The 12,985-nt window shown below is 37.8% G+C and overlaps 2 protein-coding genes across 2 annotated transcripts in view; one reads left to right on the forward strand and one right to left on the reverse strand.

Annotated features, from left to right (window-relative positions):
* The window catches only part of LOC133652731 (uncharacterized), a 31,399-nt gene extending 21,116 nt beyond the window's left edge, over positions 1 to 10,283 (reverse strand). Inside the window, exon 1 of the mRNA XM_062051783.1 lies at positions 10,170 to 10,283. The gene's annotated coding sequence lies outside the window, so the exon portion shown is untranslated. The remainder of the gene's footprint in view (positions 1 to 10,169) is intronic.
* Positions 1 to 12,985, forward strand: part of LOC133652217 (collagen alpha-1(XXVII) chain B-like) — a 276,843-nt gene that overhangs the window by 1,150 nt on the left and 262,708 nt on the right. The window contains exon 2 of the mRNA XM_062050720.1: positions 10,202 to 10,266. Within this exon, the coding sequence (XP_061906704.1) occupies positions 10,202 to 10,266 (65 nt within the window). The remainder of the gene's footprint in view (positions 1 to 10,201; positions 10,267 to 12,985) is intronic.

The raw sequence follows: 12,985 nt of genomic DNA on the forward strand, positions 1-12,985 counted from the left end.
AAAAAAAGGAAAAAAATGACAATAAAAAATATAGATGCAATCATAGTAGTATCGACTAAATATGCTCTTGTACTTGGTATCATTACAGTGGATGTCAGGTGTAGATCCACCCATGGCGTTTGTTTACATTGTGACGCCGGTGAGCTACTGTATCCTCCTAGGGTGTGTAGTGAAGCATGTTTAGCTATTCCTCGTCCTCCAGTGACAATGGTACTTGTAAGAAACGTACTTTATTTGTGGCCATGGAGGCGAGGATTAGTGATTTAGAAGTAGCTAAAACACTGCCGACTGCGGATGGATGTTAGCTGCTAGCTAGCTAGCCATGTCTTAAAGCACCTCTTCTTGAGGGCGTTTCAGTGTTATAACTTCACCTTTATCTTTACTTTTTACACCAAAGTGCATCCATTCTCCCTTTTCTGTCTACACACTGTGTCTGCTTGTAAGTACTCTGTGTGTGTGCGCTGCCGAACATGATCCTCTGCTCATAAAACCAGCAATGTTACGACGTGGCGGGACCAGTACTATTTAGAGGAGGTATAGTACCAAATACGATTTATTAGTATCGCGGTACTATACTAGTACCAGTATACAGTACAACCCTAAATAGAAATTAAAAAAATACACATACTGCATACAAATGTATGTCTTATGAACTTTAATATTATCTAATAATATAAACAATACATTATCATACATTTAAAACTCTTTTTGTTAAAAAAAAAACTTACGATTTGAAAGGAAGTTATCCATCAAATTGTCCACTGTAAAAATGACAATAGATCTTATGGTAAAAAAAAAAACTGGCAGCTCAGCCCCCGGAATTTAACCTTACAAAAAGACTTTGTTGCACGTGTCGTCACGTCCGGTTGCAGACTAAACACCGGCTCAAGGAAACGCAACCAAACTCCCCCTTAGTAATGTTGCAGTTTTCAACACCAACAAAGCAAGTATTCTTGCTTGAAAACACTCTTTCGAAATGAGCTAGCTAGCTGCTATTTTACATTAGATTTGCCGTAGACAGGCTACTATTAGCATTGGCGGTTTAACATGGCGATTTCAGCACCTCCAAATGTGGTCATGAAAAGTACAACTAAGATGAATGTTAGAGTTGGTGTGTAATAAACACAATACTTACAGTATAAACACTTTGTAGGGCTCAACATAACACATTTAGCCTCCTGTACAAAGTTACTTTCTGGTTAAACATATCATAGATAGCCGAGGCCAGAGCTATTCAACCGGTGGCCCAGGGGCCAAATCCTGCGCAGGGATGACGTCATAGCGGCCCCCAGGTTTAGTTGAAAACTTGGGAGACAAACCTTTTTGCATCAAGTTCCTAAAAACACCAGAGAGCTGCTGTTGGACCATGTAAACACTTTGGCAGGTCCTTGTATTGACATTTTGACCTTGCTAGCAAACACAGAACACTGGCGTCCAAACTTGTGAGTTACATAACTGAGGAGTTCCTCAAGGCACCGCCTTTAGTCCTCTCCTTTTTGTTTTTTTTGTAATGTGATTGATGTAAAAAGATGTTACTGTAACTTGTCTACTTCAGATGCAGTCAGTAGTCATTTGTTATACTTGTAGTGTTCCTCAAGGATCCATTTTAGGTCCTCTCCTTTTCATTAATTGTGCTCCTCAACTGGTGGCCTGCGAGTTTAGTTCAGAAAACTTGTGAGAGACTCGGTTTTACAACAGATTTTGTTTGTCAGAGATGATCTTTGACCAGCTTTTATATATATATATATATATATATATATATATATATATATATATATATATATATATATATATATATATATATATATATATATATATATATATATATATATATATATATATATATATATACATACATACATACATACATACATACATATACACATACATGCATATACATACATATATATACACATATACATACATACATACATACATACATACATACGAACATATATATATTTGCAGTGTGCATATTGTACATATGTGCATGTATATATTGTCCATGTTAAGTATCTTAAAAAAAACTAAAAACTTAGCCTTACACCCCAAGTCAGCCAGGGTAGGCTCCAGCTTCTATCCTGACCTTACACAAGATAAGCGCAGTAGAACAAAGACAGACTAAAGCTTGGTATAGATGCATTATCTGGCAACTGGGAGGGATGGTATGTTTTGCATTGCATATCTGGCCCTGGTTCTGAGCACCAGTATCTTTTATTCCGGACCAAAAATGTCACCATGAAAAGCATTTCAATAAATTTGTGAGCCAATTGGACAGTGTTCATGATATAGTGTTTTGTTGGATGGAACTCGGTTCTCCGTATGCTGGGTTGCATGAACTGCTTGCATGGTATTTTTACCAGCCGAGATGTCACCCAGATGTGATGGGGATTTTTACGACAGTAACAAAGTGAACGTTTTCCACTCGTATCAGTGTCCTTGGTCCACGCAACATTTAGCTCGGTCTTCCTAAAAATGTTCATATGCAAAATATATGCTAACAAAACGCCCACAAGACTAGGGTGGCCGAAGCTCCTGGTTTTTCAGCAATTGAACATTAAAAAAGCACCATTTCAATATGTTTTAGTGTTTAAATCATTTAAAAATGGTCAACAAAGTTGACATAAATTCATACCCCATTCATCCAAATGAATAATTATGTCTGTTTCATGTTATTTAGTCACTACAGTAATTACAACTTGTGTTCACATCCACAGGAGCCTACTCTACACCGTATTTACAACCTTACTAGTGTTCACTTCACAGCCACTGATGCTTCATCCAGTTATTGACATTATTTACACATTACTTTGGCATTTTCCTTTTTGATTCTGCTTTAGTGGATTACGCCTTGGATTTTATAGCTGTCTCTCTCTTCGACTCCCTCTCCACTTGTAACTGCTCCAAATGCAAAAATCATAAAGAGTACAAACAATGTTTATTCTATTAGCTAACTTCCTTTATCTGAATAGCAATTTGTGATTTAGAACATGAAATAACAAATATATTGCAGTCATGTTGTTTATGTTTTAAAATTATTCAACTATTCAATGTCAAAATGTAAAGAGTAGAAATAATGAACAAAATGTTAGCTACTGTCTTGTTGTAAAACACCTTTGAAAATGAAAGTTAGCATTTAGACAGGCTATACTGTAGCAAAAGTCATCACATGTCTGCCACAATCATGTGTTCTTAAATGTGTTTTCCACCTCTTCCAAAGTTAATCATTTTTAATGGAAAACCGTAGTTTTTACCACTGGATTACAAAAACATACTCATTACGGGAAAACCGTAGTTGTTGGCAGGTATGGCAAAGAGACGGATCAAGATTTTAATACACATTGTAGGTCATAAAAAACGAAGAAAAACGGAAAATATTTTGTTATATTTTTACAGAGATAAAAAAGACGGATTTCCGACTATAGACGGAAAAACCACATGCCTGCTCGCAGGAGGAAAATTTATAATTATATATATAATTATATTATACAGCACAGGCAATGTGATTTATCAACACTCATCACCGTTGTGCGAGCACCATTCAGCGTTTTATTGATCAGAGTCAGTCCTCATGCTGCAAAGACCGAGAATCCTCCATCCCACACGTACATTCCAACATATTTGAACTGTCAGAAATAAAGAATATTAGACATATCGTCTATTCAGCAACATCCTTTTATAATTGTATAGCTGCACGATGGGGGACTGGTTGTCTTGGTGTCCTTTAGTGTCGTTATTATTTTCACGTACCTATATATTAACATATCTTTTATATGAAAAAAACTTCTTGAAGTATGCATTTTTTTTTGCGTCTTTAGCACGGTAAGTGCAGCCTCACTCCCATAAGTGCACCTTCAGCGATAAATACAACTGAAAAAAATGTGTGTTAAAATTTAGACGCACTGCAAGGCTGCTTCTAAAATGCCCATAAAAAGTGGTACATGTCTCCTGCATGTTTGATAACAACAGAAGGCAACAAGGAGCACGATGACATGAATGTGCAGGCAATGCAAAGGCAACGGTCCATTGTTGTCAGTATGGAGACTTTCTCCATGGTTGTGTTTTATACATAAATCTCTTCTTGGTCTGGTTCCCCCTTAGTCGTGTTCTTTTGTGTGTAGAAACTTCATTCGCTACAGCTTAAGGTGGCAGGACTTAGTTAGTATGTTTGTCCCTTGACCCAACAAATCTTGGAAAACAAAAGCTTTCAGATATGCTGCTCCTTGGTCATGGAGTAACTTCCAGAAGGTTCTGAGGTTACCTGAACTCATCACTTTGGGGGAATTTAAAGCCATTTTGAAGGATTGAGAAACTGTTTCTATTGGGCTTTGTACTTGTTTTTAAGTTGTTTTTACTGAACCATTTTATACATTGTTTAATGTTAAACTATGTAAGTCATTTATTTCTTAATTGTGCTGTCTAACTGCTGCTGTTTTTTTTGTTGTTGTATGTGTTTCTGTAACTTTGTCTTGCTGCCCTCTTGGCCAAGTCACTCTTGAAAAAGAGATTTGACCTGGTTATATAAAAGATATTGATTGAAATGATTGAGTGTTTTTGTGGTGATGCCCCGTTAGTACACGCAAAATCCTCATTGAAATAAGGCGGTCAGCACCACTATTCAATTGCACACACAGTCTTAGTAGATCACGCACAACACGCTATTTTACAGTCTGCACATGCCGTTTAGCGCCTCGTGTTTGGATTTTAGTAAATCCGGCCCATCTGTATTCAATGTCTGCTAGGGTTGTACGGTATACCGGTACTAGTAAAGCACTGCAATTAGGGCTGGGCGATAAATCGATATACTCGATATATCGCGGGTTTGTCTCTGTGCGATTTAGAAAATGACTATATCGTGATATTCGAGTATACATTCTCACGCAGTTGCTTTTAGCTGCAGGCATTACACTACAGGCTCTTCTCACACTTTCTTGTCTCTCCTTCTCACAGAAACTTAAACAAGCGCACCTTCTTACATCAATCAATCAATCAATCAATCAATGTTTATTTATATAGCCCTAAATCACAAGTGTCTCAAAGGGCTGTACAAGCCACAACGACATCCTCGGTACAGAGCCCACATACGGGCAAGGAAAACTCACCCCAGTGGGACGTCAATGTGAATGACTATGAGAAACCTTGGAGAGGACCGCATATGTGGGTAACCCCCCCCCCCCCCCCCCCCCCCCCCCCCGCACCCCTCTAGGGGAGACCGAAAGCAATGGATGTCGAGTGGGTCTGACAGAATATTGTGAAAGTCCAACACATCAGTGAAAGTCCAGTCCATAGTGGGGCCAGCAGGAACCATCCCGAGCGGGGACGGGTCAGCAGTGTAGAGATGTCCCCATCCGATGGACAGGCTAGCGGTCCACCCCGGGTTGGGAGCAGAGTAGAAAAGAAAAGAAAAGAAACGGCAGATCAACTGGTCTAAAAAGGGAGTCTATTTAAAGGCTAGAGTATACAAATGAGTTTTAAGATGAGACTTAAATGCTTCTACTGAGGTAGCATCTCTAACTTTTACCGGGAGGGCATTCCATAGTATTGGAGCCCGAATAGAAAACGCTCTATAGCCCGCAGACTTTTTTTGGGCTCTGGGAATCACTAATAAGCCGTAGTTCTTTGAACGCAGATTTCTTGCCTGGACATATGGTACAATACAATCGGCAAGATAGGCAGGAGCTTGACCGTGTAGTATTTTATACGTAAGTAGTAAAACCTTAAAGTCGCATCTTAGGTGCACAGGAAGCCAGTGCAAGTGAGCCAGTATAGGCGTAATATGATCAAACTTTCTTGTTTTTGTCAAAAGTCTAGCAGCCGCATTTTGTACCATCTGTAATCTTTTAATGCTAGACATAGGGAGGCCCGAAAATAAAACGTTACAGTAATCGAGACGAGATGTAACGAACACATGGATAATGATCTCAGCATCGCTTGTGGACAAAATGGAACGAATTTTAGCGAAATCACGGAGATGAAAGAAGGCCGTTTTAGTAACACTCTTAATGTGTGACTCAAACGAGAGAGTTGGGTCGAAGATAATACCCAGATTCTTTACCGAGTCGCCTTGTTTAATTGTTTGGTTGTCAAATGTTAAGGTGGTATTATTAAATAGATGTCGGTGTTGAGCAGGACCGATAATCAGCATTTCTGTTTTCTTAGCGTTGAGTTGCAAAAAGTTAGCGGACATCCATTGTTTAATTTCATTAAGACACGCCTCCAGCTGACTACAATCCGGCGTGTTGGTCAGCTTTAGGGGCATGTAGAGTTGAGTGTCATCAGCATAACAGTGAAAGCTAACACCGTATTTGCGTATGATGTCACCTAGCGGCAGCATGTAAATACTAAAGAGTGCAGGGCCAAGAACCGAACCCTGGGGAACTCCGCACGTCACCTTAACATAGTCCAAGGTCACATTGTTATGGGAGACACACTGCATCCTGTCAGTAAGATAAGAGTTAAACCAAGACAAGGCTAAGTCTGACATCCCAATACGCGTTTTGATACGCTCTAATAAAATATTATGATCAACAGTATCGAAAGCGGCGCTAAGATCAAGAAGCAGCAACATAGATGACGCATCAGAATCCATCGTTAGCAATAGATCATTAGTCATTTTTGCGAGGGCTGTCTCCGTAGAGTGATTTGCCCTGAAACCGGATTGAAAAGGTTCACAGAGATTGTTAGACGCTAAGTGTTCATTTAGCTGCTGTGCGACAATTTTTTCGAGGATTTTCGAGATAAACGGAAGGTGGGACACCGGCCGGTAGTTTACCATGAAGTCAGGATCGAGGTTAGGTCTTTTGAGTAGAGGATGAATAACCGCTTTTTTGAATGCTAGGGGAACAGTGCCAGAGGAAAGTGATAAGTTTATAATATTTAACACTGATGGACCTAATAATGCAAAAAGCTCCTTGATAAGTTTCCCAGGAATTGGGTCAAGTAAACATGTTGTTTGTTTTGTCCCATTTACACATTTTAACAATTCCTCCAATGTTATTTCATCAAAGAGAGAAAACTATTTTGGAGGGCAGTGTCCGTCGTATATACAGTCGTATCTGTGTTAATAGAACCCAGTTGTAGCTGAGATGCATTGTCTTTAATCTCTTTTCTAATGACTTCAATTTTCTTATTAAAGAAATTCATAAAGTCATCTGCTGAGTGGGTGGAGCTACTGGGAGGAGTCCCTTGTTGGGTTAGCGATGCTACTGTACTAAACAAAAATTTAGGATCATTTTTGTTGAGGTGGATGAGATTTGAGTAATATTTAGCTTTAGCTGAGGTAAGCATGCGTTTATAAGTTATTAAACTATCACTCCATGCTTGATGGAAAACCTCAAGTTTAGTCGCACGCCAGCTTTCTACATGATAATTTCAGGGTTTTAGTTTCTTCTGTAAACCATGGGGTACGCCTTTTAGGGGCCCTTTTTAGCTTTAGCGGTGCTACACTATCAATGGTGTTGCGTAGGGCGTCGTTAAAGTTGTTAATGAGGTTATCAATAGAGCCCACATAATTTGGGAATGGTGCCATTACCGAAGGCAGTAGGTCAGTAAGAGTCGTCGTTGTGGCAGCATTAATGTTGCGGCTGCTATAGTAGTTATTATTATTATTATTAGTTTGTTGACATTGAGTCAGAACTTCGAATTTTATAAGGTAATGATCGGACATTACTTTAGTGTACGGGAGTATCGTAACTTTAGAGGTGGTGACACCCCTGACAAGCACTAGATCTATCGTATTACCGTTGCGATGCGTGGGTTCATTTATTATTTGTGTAAGACCACAGCTATCAATTATAGTCTGGAGCGCCACGCATGGAGGGTCCGATGGGGTATTCATATGGATATTAAAGTCCCCCATTATGATTATATTGTCGGCGTGCGTCACTAGATCAGCAACAAACTCTGAGAATTCACTGATGAAGTCCGAATAGGGCCCAGGGGGGCGGTAGATAACAGCCAGGTGGAGAGGCAGCGGTGTGACAAACCTCATAGTGAGCACCTCAAACGAGTTATATTTATTATTTAGGTTAGATGTAAAATTATCGTTTTCATTGTATATTAGTGCGACACCCCCTCCCCTTTTAAGAGGACGGGCAACATGTGCATTCATATAGTTAGGAGGAGATGCCTCATTTAGCGCAAAGAAATCGTCTGGTTTGAGCCAGGTCTCGGCGAGACCAACGACGTCAAGTTTGTTGTCTCTAATGACCTCATTAACTAATAACGTTTGGGAAGATAATGATCTTATGTTTAAAAAGCCCATATTATAGGTAGTGGGCTGTTTTGAGGATTGTTTGTTGAAATTATCCGAAGTAGCAAAATTAATAATGTTGCGTTTATTATGCGTAGTGCACTTTAAATATTTTCGACCATATCTAGGAATTGATACGACGGGAATTTTCAGATTGTTTGCTTGATGCTGCGATAAACTGAACGCATCATAGTTAGCCACCTCAGTACAATGTATGTCTGCCTCTGACACCATCACAAAAGAAAAAACATTATGTGAGTTGTGTTTTATTCTAAGAGAATTTCTATGTGTGCAGGGATTATCCAGCCTGGCGCTGGCTAGTTCTAGTTTAAATGACTTCTTACCCGGACACTCCACGCTTCTTTGGTTAGCTTTTCCCTTTGTTGTTAGCCCCGCTCGGCATCCCCGCTTCTGCTTCCGCTCACATCGCTTACGTCGCCTCCATTGGCGGTCCCTGCTAGTACTTGACTCCGCTGCTACAAAGGCCGCTCGATGTAGCCCGCAAAGTATTCCCATGCTAGCGAGGAGGTCCACCGTACATGCATCTTTCAGTCTATAACGACCCGATCCATCGTCACATACGTATACGCCCTCGCTGAGCAGAGAGGTAGCAGCATGGCTAAAGTTAGCTGTGGTGCGAGTGGTAATACGAGAGAAAGAAGGTGCGAATCTGGTAACAAATGAAGGAAGAATTCATTCCTAAGAAAAACAGCAGGGGGTCCATCGTCTGGCGGTGGTTTGGCTTCAAGCGGGAATATGTCGAACAGACAACCGTAATTTGTCAAGTGTGGGACAAAAACGTAGCTGCGTAATGCTACAAAAAGTAGCATTACTGCTAATATGTAGCATCATTTGAAAAGTCACCTGCTAGAGAATGAAGAGTGCTTACTCCACACCAACAAAATGCAGAGGCAACCATTTCCACATCAACACTGTATGAAAAAAATAGTCCACGACATAAGGAGAAAACGTCCGCCGGAACCTACCACATAGCGAAGGACATACACTATTTGATTTCCTATTATGCAGCTAATTTTTATTTGACAGTTATTGAAATAAAGTGCACAAAACTGCACTTTATTTGTTTTAAACTATTGTAGTGGCGTTCTGTACAAAAAGTGCACTTTAATTTAGTGTTGTTTTGATTTGTCATCTTAGTGACATCATGCACAAAAGTGCACTAAAGCTTGTTTTAAAATGTCTCTGACAATCTTGCACGTTCTGTTTTTTTATCGTCACAAAATCTTTTTTCTTTTTTTCAAAATTCATATTATGTTTATAAAAGCAGTAAATATGTTGCTGGACACATGAGGACTTTAAATATGACCAATGTATGATCCTGTAACTACTTTGTATTGCATCGATACCTAAATGTGTGGTATCATCCAAAACTAATGTCAATTATCAAAGAAGAGAAGAATAAGTGATTATTACATTTTAACAGAAGTGTAGATAGAACATGTTAAAACAGAAAATAAGCAGATATTAACAGTATATGAACAAGTAGATTAATAATTATTTTTTACAGTTTGTCCCTCATAATGTTGACAAAATAATAGGTAGATAAAAAACACAATATGTTACTGCATACATCAGTAGACTAATTAGGAGTCTTTGTTCGTTTACTTACTACTAAAAGACAAGTTGTCTGGTATGTTCACTATTTTATTTAAGGACTAAATTACAATAATAAACATGTGTTTAATGTACCCTTAAGATTTTTTGTTACAATAAAAACAATGATGACATTGTTTGTGGTCCCCTTTATTTAGAAAGGTTTTGTATGTATTGAAATACAATTAGTTACTGGTACCAAAATATTGGTATCAGGACAACTGTAATGTCTGCTGGGATATCTACTGAAACATTAGGGGAAGCCACATATGTTAGCCTTGGAGTGATGCCATTTTGTGCTTACATGTTATTTGTTTTTTTCCCCCAATTTCCTAGGAAAGTCCTGATTCTTTGGAGCATATTGTGTTGCACCTTCTCTCTCAGACTGGCACAGGCACAAGGTGAGTCCTTTTGACCTTCGAATGAGAAAAAACGCACAAGTCACAGCGAGATGATATATGGACGATCTACAGTTTCAGGTGACTTTAATGGCATGCTAATCAATCAAATAGCCTTCAGTACTCCTGATATTAAATCACCATCATAGGACCTCAACTTTCAGTAATCCTGAGATTATCTTTCACTAAGGAGATCAGCGCATATGCATTCCCTCGGTTTTACTTAATAACCTCGTCATGTCAACCGTAAGGACAACTTTGTTTCACTTTATCCTTTTAAAAATACCCTTTAATGTCAATGCACCTGTAGATTTCTAAAGGACCAAATATGCAATAGGTTATCCCTTTATTATTATTTTTTATTTCTATCTGAACATAAAAAATAGTTTTTTTTACTCAATATGAGAGTAATGTTCTTAGAATCCTGAGAAAATGTGTTTGAAGCAATTAAAAATTGTTTCAAGCATAACTCCTAAACCAAACATGCAATACGTCTAATAATGCCTGAATTAATGTACATATCTTTGTGAGTTTTACGAGAAACATGTGCTTTTGTAAGGTTTGCGAGCACAAAAAATAGATTGTTACTCAATATAACAGTAATGTTCTTAGAATCCTGAGAAAATTTGTTTGAAGCAATAACAAATTGTTTCAAGCATAACTCCTAAACCAAACATGCAATATGTCTAATAATGCCTGGATTAATGTGTCTTTGTGAGTTTGACTAGAAACATGTGCTTTTGTAAGGTTTGCAAACACAAACATTAGTGTTTTACTCCATATGACAGTCATGTTCTTAGAATCCTGAGAAAATGTGTTTGAAGCAATAAAAAAATATTTTAAGCATAACTCCTAAACCAAACATGCAATATGTCTAATAATGCTTGTTGTAATGTATATTTGTGAGTTTTACTAGAAACATGTGCTTTTGTAAGTTTTGCAAACACAAAACCATTGTTTTTTACTCAATATGACAGTCATGTTCTTAGAATCCTGAGAAAATATATATGAAGCAATACAAAAATGTCAATAAGACAGTGCTAGTCTGAGGGCTTGGTGCAGGATTCGATGTATTCATCGTCACAATAGAGCGAAACCCTTTCTTGTCTGGGCATGTTCCCTCCTGTAGTGGGTAACGGATGAAGCCAGTTCAGTAAATGCCCCGAGAACATCATTATCAGACGATGTTAGGATGAAAAAAGGATCTGGTTCTTCCTACTTCTATTCAAATATGTAATGGAAGGTGTTAAGCATGTCCAAAACAAATCAACTAAGACTCAGTTGTAATAAACGTTTCCACCACTTGTGGCAGTAATTATTGATTGATTGATTGAAACTTTTATTAGTAGATTGCACAGTACTGTACATATTCCGTACAATTGACCACTAAATGGTAACACCCGAATACGTTCTTCAACTTGTTTAAGTCGGGGTCCACGTAAATCAATTCATGGTAACCTCAATGGCAATCTCAAACAAACAAGTTTTGAGCTAAAATCAGTTTCTGAAGCGCAAAAATTATGACTAAAGTGGTGAAGTTGTATTTTTGTTTGCACTTTATATTTTGACAGTTATAGAAACATGTTTGGTTTTATTTACCATTAAGTTAGTTAAAATGTATTTTAGCGGTGTCAAATGTGTTTTGTTTAAAAAAAAAATCTGATTATTCACATTTAAATTTCGATTTGTGATTAACTACAGTAAATTGCTTGCTTACATAATTTAAATTACCATGTTTTCTGGACAGAAAGCCGATACTTTTTCTTAAGTGCAAAAATTATGACTAAAGTGGTAAGGCTCTATTTCATTTGCACTTTAATTTTATTCAGTTTATTTAAACATTTAGGGCATTATTATTTATTAATTTAGTTAGATTTGCATTAATTGGATGGATGGTATGTACATTTATTTAAACATTTATGGCATTATTACTTATTAATTTAGTGAGATTTGCATTAATTGTATGTACATTTATTTTTCATCAGTTTTTATGAGTGCCTTATTTTGCAGTATATGTGATTAGTATTTGTTTGATAATCAGTCTGACCTAACCCTTGATAATAATCTTTGTGATTAACACATGCCTTCATATCATTGGACAAGGTTGCAAACTGTAAGCAGGTTAGATGTAATTATTGATTTTGAATAAAATCAAGAGTAACATGATTCATTTAGTGTTAATATTTGAGTGGGCCCCGGGCTCCTATGTAGTGAAAAAATTGGGCCCTGTGGTCAAAAGGGCCAAGAACCTCTAAACTAAGACAAACTGAACAGTCCGGTTGTGATTGGTTTCATCTATCTGCAATTAATCGCAATTAATTATGAGTTAACTACGGACAAAATGCTATTATTCTTGCTGGAATATTTTAACCGCACAGAGCAGATCTCTTATAAGAAGATACGGGGAAGGTGAGAAGAGGTTTTGTTAGAATTAAATCCGATCAGGGATTGACCGATACCAATACCGATCACATGTATTAACTGTACATTTTTCAATGTATTTATGGTGTGTGCTATTGACATTGTAACAGTAACAACACATTTAAACTACTTCCTTATCCATGGCTTGAATAATACTACTCAGAAACACACGTGTGCACTACTGCGCATTGAAACACCTCAATTTGTCACTAGTGTACATAACGGGCTATTTTTTGGCGCATTCAAAAACCAATAAACCCACATCGGACGTGGTACTGTCAAAACTAAAATAATTGTAGAA

Source organism: Entelurus aequoreus, linkage group LG06, assembly GCF_033978785.1.
Source record: "Entelurus aequoreus isolate RoL-2023_Sb linkage group LG06, RoL_Eaeq_v1.1, whole genome shotgun sequence".
In the NCBI taxonomy this organism is placed as follows: domain Eukaryota; kingdom Metazoa; phylum Chordata; class Actinopteri; order Syngnathiformes; family Syngnathidae; genus Entelurus; species Entelurus aequoreus.